Source organism: Plodia interpunctella, chromosome 19 (assembly GCF_027563975.2).
Source record: "Plodia interpunctella isolate USDA-ARS_2022_Savannah chromosome 19, ilPloInte3.2, whole genome shotgun sequence".
NCBI lineage: Eukaryota > Metazoa > Arthropoda > Insecta > Lepidoptera > Pyralidae > Plodia > Plodia interpunctella.
In genome coordinates, this window is record NC_071312.1 from 1,178,420 (window position 1) to 1,202,988 (window position 24,569).

At 37.3% G+C, this 24,569-nt stretch overlaps 2 protein-coding genes across 4 annotated transcripts in view; both read left to right on the plus strand.

Moving 5' to 3' along the window:
* LOC128678375 (regulator of G-protein signaling loco-like) overlaps positions 1 to 24,569 on the plus strand; it is a 58,460-nt gene that overhangs the window by 986 nt on the left and 32,905 nt on the right. For both annotated transcript variants that reach the window (XM_053759860.1, XM_053759859.1), the window contains exons 2-3: positions 1,628 to 3,138; positions 3,957 to 5,219. In XM_053759860.1, the coding sequence (XP_053615835.1) occupies positions 1,628 to 3,138; positions 3,957 to 4,148 (1,703 nt within the window). In that variant the 3' untranslated portion in view covers positions 4,149 to 5,219. The remainder of the gene's footprint in view (positions 1 to 1,627; positions 3,139 to 3,956; positions 5,220 to 24,569) is intronic.
* Positions 19,072 to 24,569, plus strand: part of loco (locomotion defects) — a 66,720-nt gene continuing 61,222 nt past the window's right edge. The window contains exon 1 of one of the 2 annotated variants that reach the window (XM_053759868.2): positions 19,072 to 19,341. In XM_053759868.2, the coding sequence (XP_053615843.1) occupies positions 19,282 to 19,341 (60 nt within the window). In that variant the 5' untranslated portion in view covers positions 19,072 to 19,281. The remainder of the gene's footprint in view (positions 19,342 to 24,569) is intronic. The other variant, XM_053759869.1, reaches the window with a different exon arrangement.

Sequence of the window (24,569 nt, forward strand, 5' to 3'; positions counted from 1 at the left end):
GTAACAATCACAAGTACAATGATTTTGTAACAACAATTAGGGCCAAATTACAAATTAGTATTCAAATGAAAAACCAATTTATCTATTTATTTATATTTCCTATTTACAGATGGATAAAACAATGTAGTGGGTATGTGTATCACTATGAATATTTTTATGTATGTGTTCCAAGTTTTGCCTAGAATTAAAACATGCAGAAGGAGTGTCTTATAAAAGTGAATGATACAAGGTCCTACCAGGCAATAGGTCCTCGAAGCAACAATATTGCGATCTGCTTGGTGGGTCTTTAAAGATAAAATAGAAACAAACTTATTTATCTGAAACTAAATTAATATGTTTTATCCCCTAATGGACTTGCAAACTGTTGAATTGCAAAAATGTTGATTCCTCAAATGTTAAATTCCACACCTAATTGTAATATATAATGCATAAGAAAGGCATACAAAATAATTTATTGTACAAATGTATTTCTTGATCATGACTGCCCTTCAAGTGCAGTGTATAAATTTCATATAATATTAGCTTGACTTTTATAAAAGGTTTATTCTAATTCCCATTATAAATGTTTACGGTGTGAAAATATAAAAAATATTACAACTGGATAGTATTCACACATTTTTAAATCTGTTAACATTGCATTGGCCTTTTTGAAGTGAAAACTTCTTTAGCGGCATTGTGCACTTTTTGTGATGGGTAGAAAATGTTAAACTCACGTCAGGACACGTGACCCTGATTGAAAATTCATAAGACATCAAAATTGCACAACTTTAATATTATTCGGCCCGTGTGTAATAGATTGCTGAACATGTGTTGAGCAGTCCATTATCACACTGCTAAATCCATTTATATCTTGTGGGCAAGCATTATGATAGCTAGATAAGTTTATATTAGAGATTCCCCATGAGTCTGACATAGTCACACAAAGTACACTGAAGCCTTGTTAAAAGGAAAAAAATGTTATTCAAGTTTTTTTATAGATGTAATGATGACTCACCTTCTGCTTGATTTATTGAAGTATTATTAATATATTATGCAATTCTGCATTATGTTATTAATATATGTTTGTTTTTATGTGTTGAGTATTTGTCATTAACTGTTTACTTTCTATTCACAAAAGTTCCACTAACTAATATACTTATATTTATTTATTTATGTTTTGAGCACTACGTTTGTAGAAGTCATAATTTTGTATTTGTGTGCTAATCAGTGTACTTGTAATATGTTGAATGTCTTAACAAATTAGTTGCTTTGTTAGTGTGAATGTTAAAATATCTTAAATTTTGTTTGTTATTCAACCTTTGTGATTAACACTTGTTTTTCGACATTTTCTCCATAGTGTAGTGGCACAGTATGATATCTAGTACTAGCATATGGTATGGTAACTTTTGCTTACCTTACAATTCACACAATTGATAGAGTCGAGGTAGAGAAGAAAAAGCAATAATGTGGACCCTGGGCTCCGCGACGCTTTATAGCTGAGGAAGCGAACAAGAAAACGCTCAGATGAGGAAGATGTGTACTGATAATTAAAAAAATATAACAACCTTCTACATCTACGTAACATTGGACACAAATTGATTAGGAAAACTAACTTTTCTTTCAATAAACCTATACTCATTGATTCCAGGATGCCACGCGGCGCCGAGTACGTCGGGCGTTAACGAGATCCTCCAAAACCTATCGCGGGCCCAGCTGACCCCAGCGCAGATGGTCCGCCTCGAGTGCCGCGCCGTCGTCGGCTACCTGGGCACCATAGAGACCCCCCAAGCGGCCGCCAACGCGGCTCCTGGTAACGTCAGAACCGCGGTCAGGAAGCTGAGGCAAGAGCGACGACCTGCCACACCTGTTTTGCTATCTGTACTCCCTAATTCTTTACTCCTTCGACGCCCTTCAGGTCAGATACTAGCTCAGTATCAAAGAGAGAGGATAGTCTACGCTGGGTGCGGGTCAGAAGCCGATAGAAGGTTTTTTGGTCTAGTGACGTCGGCAGAAACATCTGAAGCCGAGGAGTCGCATAGTTGTCACGTCTTCGCAGTGGATCCCAGAATGGCTGAGCATGAAGCTCATATTGCCAGAGCCAGAGAGTTTCAAATCATCTGCACGCGGGATCCAGTAGCAGACAGATGTCTAGAGTTTCCACCGTCAGCGGAATATATCGTTGGAGTTATCAGAGGAATGTACTCGTTGCCTGCAGACGATTGTCTAAGCCCAAACTTGCAGCAGATATCCAGATTAGCCATTAAAGGTGAAAGTCCTCTAGCAGGGAATTTCGCTCGATGCAATCGCCCTGTGTTCAGAATACCTCGAGATAGGGGACCCTGTAGGCACGAGGACGCGAGAATCGAAGGGCAAGATTTCGTGGCTAATTCTCCTCAACCGAGCAACCATAGCGAAGTGACCACGACTTCCAGCAACAGCGATTCTGGCATAGGCTTCCATAATGACTGTCGGAACATCGCTGATCGGATATTAGTGGTTGATTTCGCTCAGCAAGCGCCACCTGATAGATTCAGACAAGACATGCCTAGGCGACCGCTCGGATTAGTCGGCTGCAGCAGTTTTGACGCTGATGGATCGTTTCTCTCGAATACGACTCCTGTAGTCGACGGTTTTGCCGGACAAGGCAGGCCGTTGAACCTCGACGACGTGATTCTAAATTCAAACGATTTGCAGCCAGTACTTCACGTGAGTCCTCGTAAAGAAGATGACAGCTATAATTACAATCTATACGGGAACGTTGCTTCAAGTTCCAAATCGAATGGAGTTTACGATCGAGTTTACACAGAGAATGAAAGGCACTATGAGTTTGTGCCGCAAAATCTCGATATGGGCTTGGAGTTAGACCGTGTAGCTGAGACGTTTAATTCTGTTGAGATATACGAGGAAAGGTCGAGGCAAGCGGCCGATTGGCACTCGACCGAATCCGTAGAGAATGCTACAGTGATATCGGGTCATAGTAAAGCGAGTATGGATTCCTTGTCTGTGTATTCGACGAGGAGTCACGAAGAAACTCGACCGCCGTTGAGGAGGCACCTTCAAGCGTCGCTGGACGATATGCTGGTGCTTGGTTTGAGAGAAGAATGTGAGAAGAAAAAGGATGAGGGGAATTTCGTACATCCCGCGACTGTTAAATACAAGGTATTGTATATTTTATTGGCTGCATGTACTTATAATTACTTATATATACTTACTTCATATTCGGTGAATAAATAATATTTCATTTCATGTATAGAATATGTTTTGCCTGAAGCTTGCTTCCCGTAAAGAATTAATTACAAAAGAATTTCGAGTCACAAGTTCGTGTTTTTAGCTGTGCTTTTCGTCAGAAAAAAATTGTTCAAAAATTATAAAAACAAAATGATGACTCTCGTTCGTAATTATTATTTATTTTATAAATTTGTTAAAAATTCGATATGACCTGAATTGAATTCATGCAGAAGATTTAAAAAAAGCCAAGGAACCGATATACCAAATTCCCACTAAAGGGGATTTTCCGAAATTTTAATTGAATGAATTTTTATGACTGTACGATGTCATAAGCAAAAACTAGTCTATAAAACCGGGAAAAAGTTAAAGACCAAATACCGGGAAAGAGTACATATCCCGTGGGAAATTCACATGGGTGAAGCCGCGTTTAAAAACTATAAAAAATAAGTAAATATATTAGGACAAATCACACAGATTGAGCTAGCCCCAAAGTAAGTTCGAGACTTGTGTTATGGGATACTAACTCAACGATACTATATTTTATAACAAATACATATATAGATAAACATCCAAGACCCGGGCCAATCAGAAAAAGATCATTTTCCATCATGACCCCGACCGGGGATCGAATCCTGGACCTCTCGGTTCAGAGGCAAGCACTTTACCACTGCGCCACCGATGTCGTCAAAGCGTCGGAGCTATAAATGGATGGCTGAATATCGACAATTGAAACAATAAACAATCCCCAGGTTCGCAAACCGAAGCCTCTGAACATAATCTCGAAGACGAAGCAGATCTTCACCGGCAAAGAACGTTCTCGATCAGAACAGCGGTCCAAGGAGCAGAAGGATCAAGACAACTTGACGTGTGCGGCCAGCGAACCTGATCTAAGGGATATGGGGGTAAGTCTGTTAGAATCACCTTTTCTACCTTCAAGGTGAAGCAATATGTGCTCTATTGTTTAGTGATAAGGTTTATAGTCGAATGGTGCAAAGAACGCTCTCGATCAGAACAGCGGTCCAAGGAGCAGAAGGATCAAGACAACTTGACGTGTGCGGCCAGCGAACCTGATCTAAGGGATATGGGGGTGAGTCTGTTAGAATCACCCTTCCTACCTTCATGGTGAAGCAATATGTGCTCTATTATTTAGTGATAAGGTTTATAGTCGAATGGTGCAAAGAACGCTCTCGATCAGAACAGCGGTCCAAGGAGCAGAAGGATCAAGACAACTTGACGTGTGCGGCCAGCGAACCTGATCTAAGGGATATGGGGGTAAGTCTGTTAGAACCACCCTTCCTACCTTCATGGTGAAGCAATATGTGCTCTATTATTTAGTGATAAGGTTTATAGTCGAATGGTGCAAAGAACGCTCTCGATCAGAACAGCGGTCCAAGGAGCAGAAGGATCAAGACAACTTGACGTGTGCGGCCAGCGAACCTGATCTAAGGGATATGGGGGTGAGTCTGTTAGAATCACCCTTCCTACCTTCATGGTGAAGCAATATGTGCTCTATTATTTAGTGATAAGGTTTATAGTCGAATGGTGCAAAGAACGCTCTCGATCAGAACAGCGGTCCAAGGAGCAGAAGGATCAAGACAACTTGACGTGTGCGGCCAGCGAACCTGATCTAAGGGATATGGGGGTAAGTCTGTTAGAACCACCCTTCCTACCTTCATGGTGAAGCAATATGTGCTCTATTATTTAGTGATAAGGTTTATAGTCGAATGGTGCAAAGAACGCTCTCGATCAGAACAGCGGTCCAAGGAGCAGAAGGATCAAGACAACTTGACGTGTGCGGCCAGCGAACCTGATCTAAGGGATATGGGGGTAAGTCTGTTAGAATCACCTTTTCTACCTTCAAGGTGAAGCAATATGTGCTCTATTATTTAGTGATAAGGTTTATAGTCGAATGGTGCAAAGAACGCTCTCGATCAGAACAGCGGTCCAAGGAGCAGAAGGATCAAGACAACTTGACGTGTGCGGCCAGCGAACCTGATCTAAGGGATATGGGGGTAAGTCTGTTAGAATCACCTTTTCTACCTTCAAGGTGAAGCAATATGTGCTCTATTATTTAGTGATAAGGTTTATAGTCGAATGGTGCAAAGAACGCTCTCGATCAGAACAGCGGTCCAAGGAGCAGAAGGATCAAGACAACTTGACGTTTGCGGCCAGCGAACCTGATCTTAGGGATATGCGGGTAAGTCTGTTAGAATTACCTTTCCTACCTTATATGGGAACCGGAAGCAATACGTGCTCTATTATTATAGTGATAAGGTATATTATAATCGAATGTGTATTATAATCGATGGTACAAAGAAAATTCTTGACCAAATTCTTGAAAAATCTTGGACCAAGATATCTTGACATGTGCAGCCAGCGAACCTGATCTAATCGATGTGAGGATAAGTCTAACTTTTCTAGGTGAAGTAATATGTGCTCTAGTACTAGAGTGATAAGGTTTATAATTAGTGGCCCGGCTTCATTTGGATAAAATTATAATAAATTATATAACCAAATCTTTCTCAGAAATCACAAAATTGATGAAAACCGTACAAAAATCCGTCCGGTAGTTTTTGAGTTTATCGCGTTCATTCATACAGACAGAGGGACTTCTTTTTATAATATGTAAGGATTCTAAACAGAAGTGCCAAAACATTTTTTATGACATAATATCGGCATTCAGTCTTTTTAACGGATTAGGTAGTACCTCATCTAATCCGTCTCTGCGCCAGCACATGCGTGTTTATAAATTCTGTAGCTATATTGCGCATTGATATATTTAAACCGAGTTGAAATATAATGACTTCCAGCGCCGATGATCGTAAATCGTAATCGTTTCCCCATAGCTAACCCTTCCCGACCAGACGGCGCTCGGCATGTTTAATTTAGCTTTAATTGAACCACGTCGATATACTCACGCCGAAGTGAATTGGCACGTGTTTTAAAAAAAAAATGACCGAGCGATCAAAGCGAGCGAGGTCTAACATTCTACTTGGGGCAAAAATACATTTTTTGTATGTATGTATGTTAGTAACGCGATAACTTTCAAACCATTGGTCCGATTTTGATGAAATTTAAAAGGTATGTAGGATATGCCAATAGAATTTTTAATTTCCTGGGACATCAAAATCGGTTCAGTAGTTTTTGAAATATTCACAATTTTGAAAAAATATTGTGTTCGCGAGGTGTTAGTTCGCGGCGATCAACTAGTAAAAAGCAAATCCCGCTCGATTCCAGAATTTTCTCACCTCAGCTGCCGGTCCTCAGCCCGGCGCGGTCTCCATTCCCTCTGTTATTTATATATATTTTACTACGAAAGCTACAAAAGGATACTTATTAGTATCCTAATTAGTATATGACTATTGTCATTAGTTAGTACCCAATCAAAACTATAGTACTAATAATGACTGGTTGAGAATCGCTCTCATCACGCTTATGTTTTCTCCCTCAGCCTTTGTGTTGGAGCCCAGGTTCATAAACTATTTTACTAAACTTTAAAAATCACAAATTAATTATTTTATAAATTACGTGTTTGACGAGCGAAGATATTAATTTGTGAAGGTTATAAATACGCGGCAAGATTGTTTAATTTTATTTACAAGCCCCAAAAATTATACTAAATTGTAGAAATAAACTTTGGTTAATTGTACCTATCAAGTAGAAAATCTATTATGTGTGGTTCTGTAATTAGTTGTGTAGAAGCCAATGCCAATTATCCTCACTATATAGTATCCCACAATGAATGCTATGTCTGTCCATCAGTCTAACAACGGGAACGTGCGTTATGAACGTATAGACCGCACTCCGGTCACACAAAAACCGTAATATATAGAATATTACGGTTTTTATATATATATTCGTATATAACGGTTTTCTATAGATAAAGTTTATTTTGTCCCGTCCAGATAGTGTATTGTGAGTGTTACGTATGCTTGTCTTATTTCGTTGTTATGTTATAACATTACAAAAAAAAGGTTTACAAACATTGCAGAAATTTTACAAATTAATCATATAAACTATGACTTCCTCACTAGGCAGGCCTGTATCGAGGAAGTCAATTTCAACAAAAAAAAAAAAATCGTTTTAAAAATACAGGGTTTCCGAGCCAGATAGTACTTTCTTATTAAATAAACTTAAATTTAAAAACTAGTGGTAATAAGTGTGTCAGGTAGGGAATTTTTAGACTCAACTTTCAATTAATAAAATTACTTCTGTTTCGTCGTAGCTTAGCGTAGACAACCAATCCTTAACTATCCTCTGGGCTTCATGTATAGATTTTTTCTTAATGTCACAGAATTTAACTACGTAGTTGTAAATATGTATTTTACTAAATAAGCTTAATCTTTGCCCAAATCTTGTATTCAAAAAGGGGACCGGAACTCGAAAAACTCTTCGATTTACAAGATACTCATAGTTACTGGCAGAAAGAACAGATCTATGCATAGAGACCGACATTTTCAAGATATAAAGTTTGCGCACGGTAAGCACACCAGCTTCTGTATAAAGGTCATCTGTCGGGTGTCTGTACGGTTTGCTAAGCATGGTCTTTAATACCGAACGCTGAGCTATCTCAGCTCGAATAACAAAAGTCTTAGCCGCATTTCCCCAACAAGAAATACAATACATAATTATGGATTGACAGAGCGCGTAGTACACAGTTTTCATAGTATCATTACTCGCAGCGTTTCTTAGGTTACGCATTACATTTACCACCTTTCTTATACGAGCCGAGAGAATCTCAATATGTTTCTTAAAATTGAGATTTTCATCTACGTGAACACCAAGGTATTTAATGAGCCTAGCGCGCGCAAGAACGTCACAAAAACAAGGCTGCCCATTGCATAACATGCTGTGGATTTGTATTTTTAGATTTAAGTTTGGGGCAGATGCAGCAGTCTTGTGAAAGCACAGATACATGGTTTTATTTGTGTTCAAGGTTAGTAAATTATTATTGAGCCACTCAGATACTAGAGCCATGCCACGCTCGGTGGCATCTTGAACTTCGGTCCATGTTGCACCATGAAAAATCAATGCAGTATCGTCTGCATAACAAAGGACATCAGAATTTGGAATTTTAATGTCAAATATATCATTGACATACAGTAGGAATAAGGTTGGGCCAAGTATACTTCCCTGTGGAACTCCAAACCGTACCGGCATAGTTTGACTAGAGACCTGACCAATCCTTACACATTGACTTCTGTTCGTTAAATAACTTGTAAACCAATCAAGACTGAGGCCACGGATTCCCATTGACTCCAGCTTTCTAAGGAGAATTGGCACGGATACGGTATCAAAGGCCTTGGTCAAGTCCAGAAACATGCCAATACAGTTCCGACTCTCGTCAAGATGTGATGCAACCGTATTTATTAGGAGAGAGACCGCATCTTCCGTGCATTTACCCCGCCGAAAACCAAATTGTCTGGGTGATAATAAATTGTGACATTCAATAAACTTCACTAACCGTATGTTGACGAGCTTTTCGAGTAATTTAGAGAAAGTAACCAGAAGTGATATAGGTCTGTAGTTATTTATCGAGTCTTTAACTCCATCCTTATAGATTGGTGAGACACAGGCTACCTTCCAGACAGTTGGGAAGACGCCACTCTGAAGACTTAGGTTAAATATATGTACAAGAGGGATAGCAATTTCATTCTTGACATATTTAATCAAAGAGTTTCCCAAACCATCGATACCTGGCGCTTTCTCATTTTTAAGACCCGAAATAATACCATTAACTTCCTCAGTATCTGTCGGAGTAAGGAAAAACGAGTTGACCGGAGTATTTTTAAGTTTAACATTTGCAACTAGTTCCACCTCTGTTTTGTTGGTAACAGAAAGTATGTCATTTGCTAGTTTTTGCCCTACCGTTGAGAAATGTAAATTGATACTATCGAGTGACTGCTGTACGTCCCGACATCCTGGTTGTTTAAGTAGTTCGGTTGGCTCTTTCTTGGAGTTAGTTAAATGACAGATGTCCTTAATTACACGCCACAAACCTTTGGGATTGTTTTTATTTTCTTTTAGTTTCTTATCCTCATATTCTGTTTTGACTTTTCTCAGAAGAGTTACAAAGAAATTGTGGTAGCGTTTATAAATGACTTTGGCTGTTATGTTAGATGGGTCTCTTTTTGAATTCAAATGTAATCTATCTCGGTGCCGCATACAACGCATAAGTCCTGGAGTTATCCAGGGCTTAAGGTTAAACTTTGATCTGTGAACTCTTATCTCTCGAGAGTGTTTTTTAGTGATTTCATTCAACCGCTCCATAAACTTATCATTCGCGATATTAACATCATCTATAACGGTAACACAGCTCCAGTCAACAGTTGCTAGTTCCGCTCTTATGGCTTCGAAGTCACGCCTTAACATAACACGACTTGGTCTGGCCGGTTTTTGATTTTGGACGCCCATACCAACCATTATCATAGAGTGATCTGTTATAGCATTATTCCATACAATACCAATTGTGGCCTCAGGATTGCGTATATTTTTGATATATATGTGGTCAATGCAACGTGAATCTCTAGTCCTTTCCGTGATAGCTGGAAGGAAACCGTGTTCCGCCATGAAACACATGTATTCCAAATCGTTTGAAGTACTCTGGTTATCCAATATATTAACATTAATATCGCCTGCTATCAAGAAGGGCAAACCATGGTCAACAATACAATTTTGGAGAGAAGTGAGGAAATTTTCTAGATGTCTAAAAGAAGGCGAACGATATATGGCAAGAATATCCATGACATTGGGAATGTGGATTTTTAAACTATCGGCTTCTTCTATGGGAGGTTCAGATACTGTGGCGCACCAGTTATCCTTGATGTAAACTACAACTCCACTATTTTTGTTGTGAGATCTATTTGTCCTGTGGTGATTATAACTAGGGATGTGAGGTATAATTGTAGAAGCAGAAAGCTGGCACTCGGTTAAGACCAAAACGTCAAAAGATATATCAAGAGACTGAAGAGCCACAAGAAAAGCATCGATATTCTTTCCAATTCCTCTGATGTTAAAAGCAAGCAGTTTGAAATCGTGAAATGGTTTAAAAGACCGTTTGCAACTGGTATCATTGTCAAAAATCTCGCAGTTAATTTTTATAGAATCCAATTCCGATGTTATTTCCTCGTTAACCAGGCCTTTTAACTTGATAATTTTCCAAGTTTGGATGTGTTTGTAACCAAAAATGTATGAACATTACAAACCAGAGCCTTATTTTAGGAAAGAATAAGATCAACGTTACGTTTTTCAACGAGAAAAGGTCACTAAGATAAAGAATCAGCACAATTAAATCTATAATAAACCCGATACCACCTGAACATAAAAACATTTCAATGAGTGTTACCATATATAAACCCAGAAAATATTTCTTTAAAAAGCTAAATTTAAAAACTTGAGTCAAAAATTGTTTGTCAACATAAAGTACCCTGCCATGACAGTTACAATATTTCTTATAATAGCCGAACACATAAGCCATCAACACCAACACTAGAAAAATCCTATTGTCCTGAAGTTCCGGAAGGTGATTGCACAGGAAGAACACGATCCAAATCGCTTCTAGATGATATGCGCAGAGCCCCTTGTCCTTCTCGCTGTCTGATATATATGGTACTATGACTACACCAGCAAAAAGCATATCCTTGCTGTTTGGCTCTTGCCCTAGCATCACGAAAAAGTAATCTGCCCTCTCTCGTCAAACGCTCGTTAAAAAATACTCTTCTGGTGCTTCCTAAGACGTCCAGGTCGGTACTGGAAAGATTTTTCCGAGACTTCGAGGCTTTTAAAAATTGGTCGCGTTTTGAACGACGCAGAAGTCTCACTACAATTGGACGTGGGGCAACCAGCCTGTCCTCAGGCAGGGCTGTGGTCACTGGAGGTCTTTTAGGTCCCACCCGGGCTATCCAGTCTACGTCGTTTTCCTCTAGGGCTACTCCCACCTTCGTCGCCGCCAAAAGGACAACATGATGCAGATTCTCATTAGTATTTTCTGGTATTCCCACAATTTCTATTTCATTGGATAGGTTATACTGCGCTTGAGAATTTAGTTCGCTCTGGAGATTTATAATATTCGCCTTTAGGGTGTCTACTTCTAAGTCCCGTTTCTCCAAGTATCTAATTCGCCCTTCAGTTTCAGCTATTTTGGACATTAGATCATCCATCCTTCCATTAGTATAAGTTAGCGAGCGTGTAAGATCTTCCAAATTTAATTTTACGGAAGAGAATTCCTTAGTTAAATTGCGGAGCTGATCAGTCAGTTGACTTAACTCATTTCCCGCTGAGTCGGACTTCTTACGTGTCGTCACATTTTCGTTATTGGCTCGAACTGGTGTGAGGCTGTTATCCCCACCCTTCTTGCTAATGGCACAACATTCCGGGCATTTCCATTGTTTTTTACGCTCCGTTGTGAGGTTTGTTATATTTATACATAATGAGCAAAAACTTTTTTCACAGGGCGACGATGTACATTTAACAATATTTTGATCTTTAATAATTTTCATGCACCCAGCACACTTCATATTGGCAATTTAAAAATAAAAAAAAAAAAAAAAAAATGTTTTCCTCCCAGAGACAATGTCTATTAGGCAGCGAAATACGACTCATAAACTTGTTTAATCTTTGACACCCACTCCGCAGTGACGCACGAAGCGCGTTTCGCTGGAACTGCACGCGATAATCGTGCTTGCGTAGACTACGTAACCGCGAAGATGTCCTGGCGGTCGAAACACAGTAAAATGTACGCTGTACCCGCACAGAAATAATAAGACCAATTCACGCCGAATGTAACTATGTAAATAACACTAGTTTAGTTGAATACTATGCGTAAAAAGATTACTTTAATTAAAACTGATAAAATTATTGTATTTTTATATTCAGACTATCACTTTTACACTGTTAATTTAAATTAAATCGTACGGAGATCAAAAACACAGTGTTGACTATCTGACTCACTTGTCGAAGATGATGTTAGTCAAGATTTTGGGGTTCTGTACCTAAAAAGGTGAAAACGGAACCCTCGATGGATCACTTCGATGTCAGTCTGTCTGTCCGTCTTGTTACGACCTATTTTTTCAGGAACGATCACAGGTATCAAGTTGAAATTTATATCAAACTAGGTCATCCCCATAGTAATAATGCATTGTCATTCAAACTAAACATGTGTAAAAAATTTCAACTCAATCGGTTGAAGATAACTGCTTCAAAATTGAGTTGCATGACTCCACCTGACTAGACATAGAGACATGCATTACAGCGAGGAAATGCTGCCAGCATTCTGGGCACGTTGCCTCGGTGCGGCGCGTTTGAGGAGGTTTTATATTTGTAATAATTTTAATACCTATATAATATACCTAGCTTGTGATATTTATTATTGTATTCAAATAAAGACCGTATGTTAATTAAGAAGACCATTGCAAATTAAATAAAACTTGCCATAACATTATATATATTTATTTTTTTTTCAACTTAAAAATAATCATTTGGTAAAAAAATTGCAGACACACATTTACAACAAATTACCGAACTGCAGAAGTCTCGAACTTACGTTGGGGCTAGCTCAATCTGTGTGATTTGTCCTGATATATTGATATTGATATATATTGCAGAAACTTCACAGGATTTTCAAAATAAAGTGTTTTTTTTAGCCTATCTATATATTTTTAACTGAAATCTGTAATGTAGGTAGTCCCTAGCATTGCGCCACACCACAGCAGTTAGCGCGTCTCTCGTGTCAAGAACGTGATTCGAACGATCGTCAGGATTGTCACACGTGTCCAAATCGTGAGCAACGTGTTAACGTCTGTGCAAACTTTATTGAAATTCGTGATTTGAAATATAGAATGTTTTAAACTTAAACTTACAAGACGAAAAGTGTAATTTTGTAGTCAAATGCTTTATTGGAATGAAAAACGGATATGTATATGTACAGTACGTTTTTTCTTATGAGTCTTAGCATTTTTTTATATATTAAATATATTATTAGGACAAATCCCACAGATTGAGCTAGCCCCAAAGTAAGTTCTAGACTTGTGTTATGAGATACTAACTCAACGATACTATATTTTGTAACAAATGCATATGTAGATAAACATCCAAGACCCGGGCCAATCAGAAAAAGATCATTTTCCATCATGACCCGTCCGGGGATCGAACCCGGGACCTCTCGGTTCAGAGGCAAGTACTTGACCATTGCGCCACCGAAGTCGTCAAGAAACATGTAAAACAATGTTCATTCTTTTGGATTTTTGTTTAAATAAATCAAATATTAGTTCAAAACTATATACATGTTAAAGTAAATTATTTATTAAACATGAAAGATAATTCCGAAAAAGTATATTTTAATTTATATTACTGTAAAAAGTAGACGATGTTTACATCACGAGTCATGTCAGAAAACAACGGAGTTTACATGTTTTTGCTAAAATTAACGGAAAATACTTAGCTGTGTTAGTTATTTAGCACCTTGGAGTTCTTCTCTCTCTCTCTCTCATCTGAGCGTGTTCTTTCGGCTTCTTGGCTGTGATGCCACGAAGAAAATACGTAGAAAATACACATATGTACACGTATGTACACATGAACCTTTAAATTTAGTTTACATTTTCGATTTCACGTGACATCAGCACCCTTTGGGAATGCGATCGAAGCCTATCAGCTGTTAAGGTGTAATAGGTATATACCTCTGGATAATATCGATAGGCCTAATGGTACTATGGCCCCTTTAAATTAAAACTATCGAAACGCAAGTAGGTACGTATGTTTTGCCAATCGTTTCAGAGGTTTCTCACAAACCTTTGGAACGAGTAGTACTCGTATAAATCGTATTTGTCTCACTTCCTCGTGAAAAACTTGTTTCCTTGATCTTGACAGACACAGAACAAGCCTGTACAAGACGTCTGGCAATGAACCGTCTCATTGTTGCGTCACTCGTTTCCGTCAACAGAGAGTTGTTCAATTTTCGTTGTTGTTGTTTCTAATTTGCTGGTGGAAATTTATGGTTTACTGATTTGGGCAGGCTTGGACCCCGCTTTATTTTTCTCTCTCATTCGTGGTTGTGACGCCGCGAATCCCGGGATCAGCCATAAGAAAACATTTTTGAAAGTTCGGCTAAACAGTCTGCTTAATGTAAACCCTTCGAAGAAATACTATTATTGCCCATCAGATGCGAAGGTTATGTGTCACTTAGTGGCCTCGGACGATATCCACATAGCAGGATATGGAGTGGTCCTATTCTAGGGCGAAACCACGCCCCATATTATTCATCGGCAAGTATAGATTGACAACGATACTTAAGCATGACATGGTTTACAACTGTCTTTACCTACCGGTTGACGGGATTGGAGCGATCCCTCCATGGGATAAATCCGCCGTTGCTAGCACTTTTTCTTGTACCTATCTCTTATGTTTTTTATGGCGTCGCAATTTAGTTCCGAATCCACGGCTTTTCTAGTTTTGGAAAGAGTTACGGTTCTAAGGCCGTACAAACAAACACACACGCTGTAACCAGTGTAAATTCTATAAATACATACGTTCACCTCGAATGAGTCACGGTTGCTATACTTAGCCGGCCCTTGCTCCGATTGTTATTGATAACAGTTATCAACTAGTGCAAGAATCGCATTTTTTTTACTGTATCGGATAAATTATTCCAAATCTAGGCTAATCCTATTGTTCGTTACGGAACTAATAGGTAGTTAAAATAAAATACTTGGAGCTAAGAATTAGATAATTATATTTTTCTTTGTTCTTACGAATTGATATAATGAAAAACAGAAATCGAATCGAATGACAGGAAAAAAAAAACAATAGAAAAAAACTAGATTTGTAGTGCGCGCGCAGGAATAAAATTTAAATTGTCGTGTTCGATAGCCATTGGCTGCCGCGCGAGGGGTCGCGGGCGGGACGTGCCTAGTGTTGTGGTGTACTGGCGTAGACACCTATCCTTACATATTATAAAACTAGCGACGCACAGTTGCAATATTATGCAATTTACAAATATACATGCAAACCTTCCTCTTAAATCGCTATCTATAAAAAAAAACTCGCAACAAAATTCATTGCGTAGTGTTAAATATCTAAGCATACATAGGTACAGAGAGCGGGAAGACTATGTACTGAAGAAGTCCCCCTGTCCCACGTGTTTGTATGAACGTGATGAAATCAAAAACTAACAGAAGGATTTTTGTACAGTCTTCACCAATAGTGCGATTCCTGAAGAATGTATAGATCTTAGGTCTATATTTTAGTCTATATTATGGTTTTACCCGAGCAAAGCCAGGAGACCGCTAATATTAAATAAGTAAATCCGCAATACACTAATACGTGATACTTGGATTTCGCAACTCTTGGCACTGTCTACCTCGTAAGGAATGAAGACGTGATATTGTGTCTATTCACCCTGTTATTCATAAAAAAGTTAAAACATAAGCTGTTTTGTCTATTTCTTTCAATTTCAAATGTAATAAAGTGTGATAGTGACAAAACATATTTTAGAAAACTTTATGAAAAAATGGGTCAGTAGATAACTTTTTTAGTTGAAATAACAAAAAGTATCACTAAGTTAATGTTAATTAACTTAGTGATACTTTTCAAAAAGTTAATGTTAATTAATGAAAATATTAGTGGCACTGTAATTATTACATAGGTCTAATGAATAAAAGGTAGAGGCACAGAGAGAGAGAGAGAGAGAGAGAGAGAGAGAGAGCGCGGGAAACAAAACCAAAGACAAAAGCGTCATAGACAATACTAAAATGTTGCTATTTCCAACAGTTAATACTAATTGCTTGCGTCAAAACCTGAATCTATCAATCAAGTTATAGGATCACAGGACAGGTGCAATCAACCGCCAATCAACATAGCTAAATGTTTAATTACACATAATTACAGGAACAACTCGTTTTAGTCTCGAAAGTAGCTTTCCAAGGGTTTAGTGCGGGTTGGCAATTCAGTATTCACTAAAGATTCTTTTCACAGTGAGATGGTACGAAAACGATCAATGTCCGTAGGGCGCCTTTGCTATTTACTTTTCACGATTCGATTCGAAGTGAGACGCAGCTAACCAATCACAGTGACGCATCGACAACCACACTGCAATGTCATTGGTTCGCCGAGTCTCACTTCGAATTGATTCGTTAGCGAGTAGTAAAATTCAAAACCGGACTTCGCCCTCTGACGTCACAAAATCAAACACGGGAAGACATGATAGAAATGTGATTATTTGAATTTCAATAATATTATGATTTTACAATATTATGCTCTCTTACGTGGTTATAACTTCTGCAGACCTATTCATCCTAGTCTCAATGGCTTGAGAGTAGGCTTCAGCCGTCTCATTGAACATTAATTCTCTTTCTTGTCTTAGAGTTTTCTCGGTTGCATCTGCCGTCATAGAGCTTCGGAGCCTAGGGTCGGTTCTGTTACTTTTTTCCTCCATTTCGTACGGTCTCCGGCATTCTTAGTTGTCAGACCATTGGCACGCGTATCTTCCTTGATAACATCAAGCCAGTCAGACCCTTCAGCTATGGCCAGGCGGTAGCGTTCGTATCAGTCATTCACATTCATTATGTATATTGATTCATGTATGTGATCTATATCTGGGACAGTCGTCAAATGGAGCTGGCGACTCATTGCAATTCAATAGGCCGGCTACTTGTTCTCGGGTTATGTCAATTGTTATTTTCTACTCCATATTTTTATTTTAAAATACTGTCATTGTCATCGATGAAATATTTTAATTTGTTTAAATATTTATATTTTAATTGAAATGTTTATTTTTTAATTTTGGTTTGTTTTAAATTACATTATGATCTTCTTTATTAAATTTTAATCTCAATAATTAATTTTAAAATAATAATTTAAAACTGACCTCTTTACACTATGTATTAAAAAACCAATCGCTCGATATTCCTTCAATAAACTTTGCTCTTCAGTGTCACTGTAATTAGTGTAACTTTTTGTGACATCCCTACATTGTAAAATAGGTCAGGCGGTGTCCTCGATGCGTCGGCCATACTTCTCGCTCGACCAATCGAGTCGATAAATCGTTACGCATCTGTTTATATCGATGCGGCATTAGCGGCGAAAGATCGATTGGTTTATCGATGGGCATGTGGAATATTGATGGTGCCGAAGATTTTCAGCTGTTCATATAAATCTTCAATTCCCTAAAAATAAATAAGTAGAGATTTTGAAGCGATTCAAATTGTCTACTTATTTATTTTAATTTAAGATTGTTAAATCATCATACTATATTCATATTAGGTATATAGGTAAAAGGACTTTTTGTACTTAAATATTTTTATTTCATACTAGCGAGCCGTCCTGGCTTCGCTCGGGTAAATAATTTGTACGTACACCTCAAATCTTCCTCAGAAATCACACCATCTATTGGTGAAAACCGCATGAAGAGCCGTGTTGTAGTTTTCGAGTTTATTGCAAACAGACAGACAGACGCGGCAGAGTTTGTTTTATATATATGTAAGGATTAGCTCATCTCAACAGACGCTAAGTCTTCATCTTCCTTGATTTTATACCAATTTATAGGAATATGTATTTAGATTATTTATAAGGTCACCTTTGTAATCTATACTAATATTATAAAGAAGAGTTTGTATGTTTGAGGCGGGTAATCTCCCCAACTACCGAATCGATTTCAAAAATCTTTCACCATTAGAAAGGTACATTATCCAAGATATTTATAGACTATTATATTATTTATAGATATTGATAGGCTATATTTTATCTCAAAATTCCCACGGGAGCGAAGCCCCGGGCAACATCTATAATAAATATATTAGGACAAATCACACAGATTGAGCTAGCCCCAAAGTAAGTTCGAGACTTGTGTTATGGGATACTAACTCAACAATACTATATTTTATAACAAATACATATATAGATAAACATCCAAGGCCCGGGCCAATCAGAAAAAGATAATTTTCTATCATGACCTGACTGGGATTCGAACCCGGGACTTCTTGGTTCAGAGGCAAGCACTTTACCGCTGCGCCACCGAGGTCGTCACCTTTGAAAATGCAATTTAAAAATATTTAAAACTATATGTTTACCTGCGACTTAGTTAGCGTAGAATAGTGACTACTGACAGCATAATTATATTTTTTGTAATTAATGTGTTTACCAATGCCAGATTACTAATTTGTGGGATCAATATTTTTATGTCATCATAAATTTGACGATTTAAAATTCCACCCGCAGAAAACGCCGGTTATCGCCAGGTCGCGTTATCAGCCAAATAACGTCTCCATTTTTCAACTGTCCCAGAACAGATAGCCTCAATTTTGCAAAATTATTCCTTTTTAGAGCAATGTCAAAAATTAATACGATGAAAATTATAACAAAATACTTTTTAGCAATATTTATTTATTTAGAAAATTTAAATATTTAGTCAAAATGACATGCAAATTGTCTGTGTTTATTTTCAACAATATTGTAAATTTTTTTTCAAATGTATTTTCAGCAATATTCTAAATCATACAAATTTAAGGAACATACTCGCGACCTTTGCTACTATTATCGAAGATAATTTATTAGGAAATATCAATGAAGGATTCACCATAATAATAAGGGTAATATGTTTCACACACATTTCACTGGTTAACCTGGAAAATGAGATAACAGCTATAAAGAAAGTGACCTTGTCCTTCTCACTTTAAAGGGCACTAAAAGTTACATCGATGGCCGTAAAACTCATTATAAAAAAATTACAAAGGATTATAATTTTTTAATTGTTTTCCTTCTAAAACCAGTAGACGACACACCAACACAATTAAATTCCCGTCGACTATAATTAGAATTATATTGTGCAACAATATTGTGTCGGGAATCATCCATCACTCACTACTTAGCAAAATCAGTCAGTTACCACGCCACAAGACAGCCAGACGTGCTGTAATTGAAAGAAAAAAATACATGTTCAAACCAATCTCTTTCGTAACACTGTAACACAAACAAATCCCAATCTTACGTACTGTGTTTAAAGTTGAAACTTCATTGTTCAATGTCAAGTTGTGTGAATGTAAACAATGAAATTAGTGATGTGAAGTGATCAAGTGTTGTGATAAAATGGCTAACAGGGTGATGGGATATGTCATCTGCGGATATAATTCCGTGGATAATCTGTTGGTGAGTTTTTTTTTCTTAATCGATGATTTGCAGAGGAACAAACTTAACAAACGTGCCGTTGAGCGGTGATGCCAGGGGAAATGATTTTATTTTGTTAAATATAATTAGATTAAACCTAAATATGTGACTATGATCGATTGCTGCTATATATATAATTTTTATTTTTATTCGACAACATACTTACAACGTTGTAATATTACTGAAAAATCTACGTCTATAAATCTCTTGAAAACTCGCTACAACTTTTGAACTTCTAATGGCGGCAAATCTAACAAATAAACTTGTTATTAGTTAATAGTAATTTTTCCAATTAAATCGCTGGTCAAGCTTTTTTTTTTTGTAATTCTATAGTTGACCACATACATGTAATCTTTGTCTTTGTGTTCTTATTTTTTTTTCAAACTTGTGTCCAGTTGGCCAGTATCATTAGTTTAATGTTCGCCATTTTTTTTTGTTTTTTTTTTTTTTTTGCGTTCTCAACGGTGGACATTGTAGAGGCTAAGTGGAGTAACAGCGATTGTTGTGATAATGTTATGTCATCATGATTGCAACCCATCTTAGTCGGCTCCCATCCTCGCGTCATATGTTTACTAGCTGTTGCTCGCAGCACCGCCCGCGGGTGTCTGTGTTTAAATTAACTATCGCTATACCAAATCTTATCAAAAATGAAAGCGTGATAAGTTAAATATGAAATATATTCTATTGGAAGTATGGGATTGGATGGTGAAGTTCTTCGTTGTTCAGGGTGTTAAAACCATGTCTCAATAATTTACTAGTTCTTTTCTTTAAACCACTGAGACACGATTATAAGTAACGTTATCAGAATCGACACCCAGCTGTTGTAAAATTCGATTGCCATTTAGCCTAGTGTTGACTAATTTCGTCCGGTTCGCGATAATGACGGTAGTTGCATAAGTAATATTGTTCGGAGCCACATTAATTTACTGCTTCAAAGGTAGCTGGGATTTATCGTTGTATGTAGTTGTCTAAAAAATATAAATACACTGTTGTTATTTATTCCATTTAAAAAAAAAGTTCGATTCGAGTTTGAAAATCAGAATTTAGTTCGTTAAAGTTAGCATAGGATGGTGCGTTGCACCAGTCAACTTTGAATTTAAATGGATTTGTTATACATGTGACACAGTTCATGCTTTTTAAATTCTGGAATCAAGCGGGAATTCCCGCTCGATTCGCCATTTTCCAATCGACGATGGCGATGCGCAGGTTAAAGTTGACTTAGTAAGTTAAGTTATAAGTAAATAGGAAACTATTCTATTCTGTTATTATATTCTTATTCTATTCTGTATTTTGAAATGGATGTGCCCTTTTTGAGAATGAACTGGGAAATATACTAGGCCTAATGCCCGGCGCACTTTTTAGGAAGACTTGGGCAAAATGCTGGCCTCAAAACCGTTTAAATTGTGAGAAAACAAACAACAAAACCTATGAATATTTTGTTTTTTTGTTTTCATAAGAAAAGAGGGCGTTGTGGAGCCTTTTGTTCTAAAAAATAAAGATAACCTATAGCGTAGATTAAAGCGTAATCTTATAAAAATATCTGAGATTCCGGTTGAGTATATGCGTCGGTCTTAAAATAGCAGATAAACAGACAACAGAAATAACTGAATCATCTATGAATGGTGGTATTTTTAGACGATTAATACCTACGTGTTTCTTACGAAAGCTGGCGGGAAATGAGTTCAATATATTCACGTAAGATTACAATCCCTACAGCTGAAATTATTATTTTGTTTTATTTTGTCACTTTGTATTCTTTAAATTGTCAGAAAGAGACAAAACAGCCTATAGAATGCTTTTTCTAGAAGCATAAACTGGGCTTTGCATTTTGTTTGGTTATTAACCGGATTGGCTAAATTGAAGATTGACACATGAATAAATTTCAACTATTATTTAATTGAAAAGAACTCCAAACCTAAAACGGGATCAGCTTGGTATATTTTCTCTCGTAAGTCCCACGGGAGCTTATTGTGCTGGTAAAGTAAAATAATAATTGTATATAAGAAAATATCATATAGTATATTCATCACTATGTAGATATGGACTCAGACAGATCTCAAGTGGAGGTGCTAACTCTGAACTAACAAGCATTGTTCCCACGATTGCTGCAGACACGATATTTGCATTTTCACCTTTTTCATCTGTGCCAGCGGTTCTCAAACATTTAACATATTGAAGAAATGTATACGGTCCAGATTTAATTCAATATTCATGAACGTTACACATTAGCGCTGTCTAGTGGCTAGAGGCACATACACTGTTTAAGTGACAATGTTAAAAATCTAACAGACGATGAACGTGATAACGTTACCTATGTTTCCCATGTACTAATTTAATGCTGACCGCACGTTATCATCGAATTCGATGCCAAGGAACATTGTGTAGTTTATGTGACAATTTTTATTTACCGCAAGGAAAAATCGGCAATGTATGTCGAAACCACCAAAATTAAACAACTGTTTGCTGACAGTGTACAGCCAGTATAACTACACCCAAACCTAAATTTGTTGATTGGTGGTGAAGTTTGTTCCGCCGCTTCTTCTTCACTTGCGGTTTGTCGATGAAAAAGCCGAAGCCGCGGCGGCTTCCGGGACAATACATTTTGGACGTCAATAAGTGATGTATATTATCTTAAATAGAATTAATAACTTTTAATTCGACTTTATTGAATAGAATACTCTTTATAGCAAATATGCACACATATAGAAAAACAAAAGAAAAACTTAGCTACTAGATGTGCGCGCGCATCACAATAATAATGCCCGGCCAGCACTGATTTTCAACCGTTACCTACTTTGCTCAGAGGTTTGAGAGCCGCTGTCCCATGGAAAGCCTCGACGGTCGTTGTTCCCGCCCACTGAATGGGTCTATTGACACAGCGTAGTTTCCGCGACCATTTTCCTGTACCCGTGGCCTTGGGGCCGTATTAATAGATCTACAGCCACACTATTTGATTTGACCCGCCTGGGTCTTTTCACTCGGGCCAACTAAAACTAATGCAATTATAAATAGTATTTTTTACTATATATTTTTTATATAGTATATGTATAACATGTAGTTCGGGTGGCAAGCCTATTGTCCACACCGTTAAATTTAAACGATCAAACTGTTTTTTTACAAGCTTTTATTTAGATTCGCTTCTCTCGATGTTTGTTTTGCATTAAATTCACGTACTTCCGCTTGTAAAAAGTTAAATTTTCCACGTCTCTCACAGTTTCCATGACAGTGCATTGTTATTAGGTATGATAATTATGACCTGATGCTGCATCCAGGTTCGGCACCAAAGTTCTAACGTTCTAACTAATTTTTCGCACTTCAATGTCTTCAATGTATACGCATTTCACGACAATTCATGTTTCATTCATTTAAATGAATCTTTAGACAATTAATTATACTTAATATATAAAAAAAAAAACAGTTTGTTACTAAATGGAATAGTGTTTCACAACACAACGTTAACCCTACGTCTTTGTTCAAAGAATCTGTCTGGTTACAATAAAAACGCGATTTATTTTTGGTCTTTCGCCGCGTTTCCTGAAGCTGTGGAAATATCCGACCCTGGTCTCGTATCAGTGGGAGTAGGAATGTAAATCACGCCGTTACACACGTAATATTTTATTCGCGGCGCAAATCACAATATGTTCAGTGTTGTCGCTCGATAGTCAACTATCGATTGCGTTTTGATTGACCATCGAAAGTTTGATGAAAAGCAATAGTATCGATAGCCAGGTTAGGTGCAATACTATTGATAAAGAGCAATACTATCGATAGTGTCGATAGTCTTCTCGTCATAACAGTTCGATACTATTGATAGGCCTATTGATAGCATGGCCTTTCTCGATTGAAATTATCGATAGTTCAGCAATACAAACCTATAGTCTAAGCCTTATCTAGGTTCATGTCGGGTGACCAGGCCGCTTCGCCACACGTTTCCGTCACAGATTGCCTCTCAAATTTTATGACTAAACATCGACAATCCTCATAACAACTGTAATATTACTGTATGATGCTTAACACGATTTTGACCAATTTGTACTATTTGCAAGAACCGTTTCAATGGCAAACGTACCGTTGGACCTAGCGGGCTTCTGGCGCTGCTTTGTTTACTCTTATGTGTCTTTAAATTGTAAATGTCTTTGTTTGCTATATCTACACTAGGTTTCTTTTTAAAGAAACTAAAATAATAATATTAATTTAGTTATGTTTAAAAATAAATCCTTTTTTTAACCTCAGACGTTTCGAACCGTGTTAAAATGTCAGACATTAAGTATGTTTAATAATAAAACGCGAAAGTTTAACTTTTTTTTTTTGTTGGCGACATTTTCTTGAGTTTCGCGGCGTCACAGCGCCGAGTGGAAAAGGGAAACACGCGAAGTTGAAAGAAAATACAATCATTTTTGTTGTTTTTCTCCTTCTCAACTGTAATCTATAGTAAAGATTTGTTAGCGCCTGAGCAACAAAAGACTTTTCCCGATGTAATCCCATTACTGATCCTTCCTTATACATGTTAATTTCACATTCTCATTGTTGAGTTTTATTGAAACTTCGCCGCCACATTGAGCGTTAAATCGAGATTTTCCAGTCATTATTGGAGAATTCGGACACCAAGACTGACGTCACGGCGCTTTGTTGTCGTAAAATACCGATTACACGCTAATTTACATTAATCTGTAAATCTAGACTTTGAAAAGATCTTATTGATGCTGGAACAGAAAGCTCTTGAATACATGATGCATGAAAGAAACAGAGATATACCAAAAATATGCCTTGTGTAATTCTACGTATGTATCAACTTTTACTTTCGGGACAGTAAAGTAAAATTACTAGACACGGGACAACACAAAAAATTCAGCTACTATCCCGAATTTCTCGGCCATTTGGCAACCCTAGGCGTAGAACAGACAATGTTTTTATGACCAAGTTTTGTTATCTATATTTATTAATATCTCTACTATACGTGGTCTTGGAGCTAACTTATAATAATTGCTTATGTAACTTATTTAAATTTCAACTATGTCTCTAGTACTGAAAATCAGTGTTAGCTCCTTGAGCAAAATCCCCACTGAGGAGGTTCTGCCTATTTGTATTACTGTGACACACGGTCACAATTCGCGTGGGATAAATTTGTCTTTTTCTTGGATGTAGTTGTTGATTTTTCCCTTTTTTTTACTTTTTATTGTGAATGTGTGTCTTTCTGGTACAAATAAATG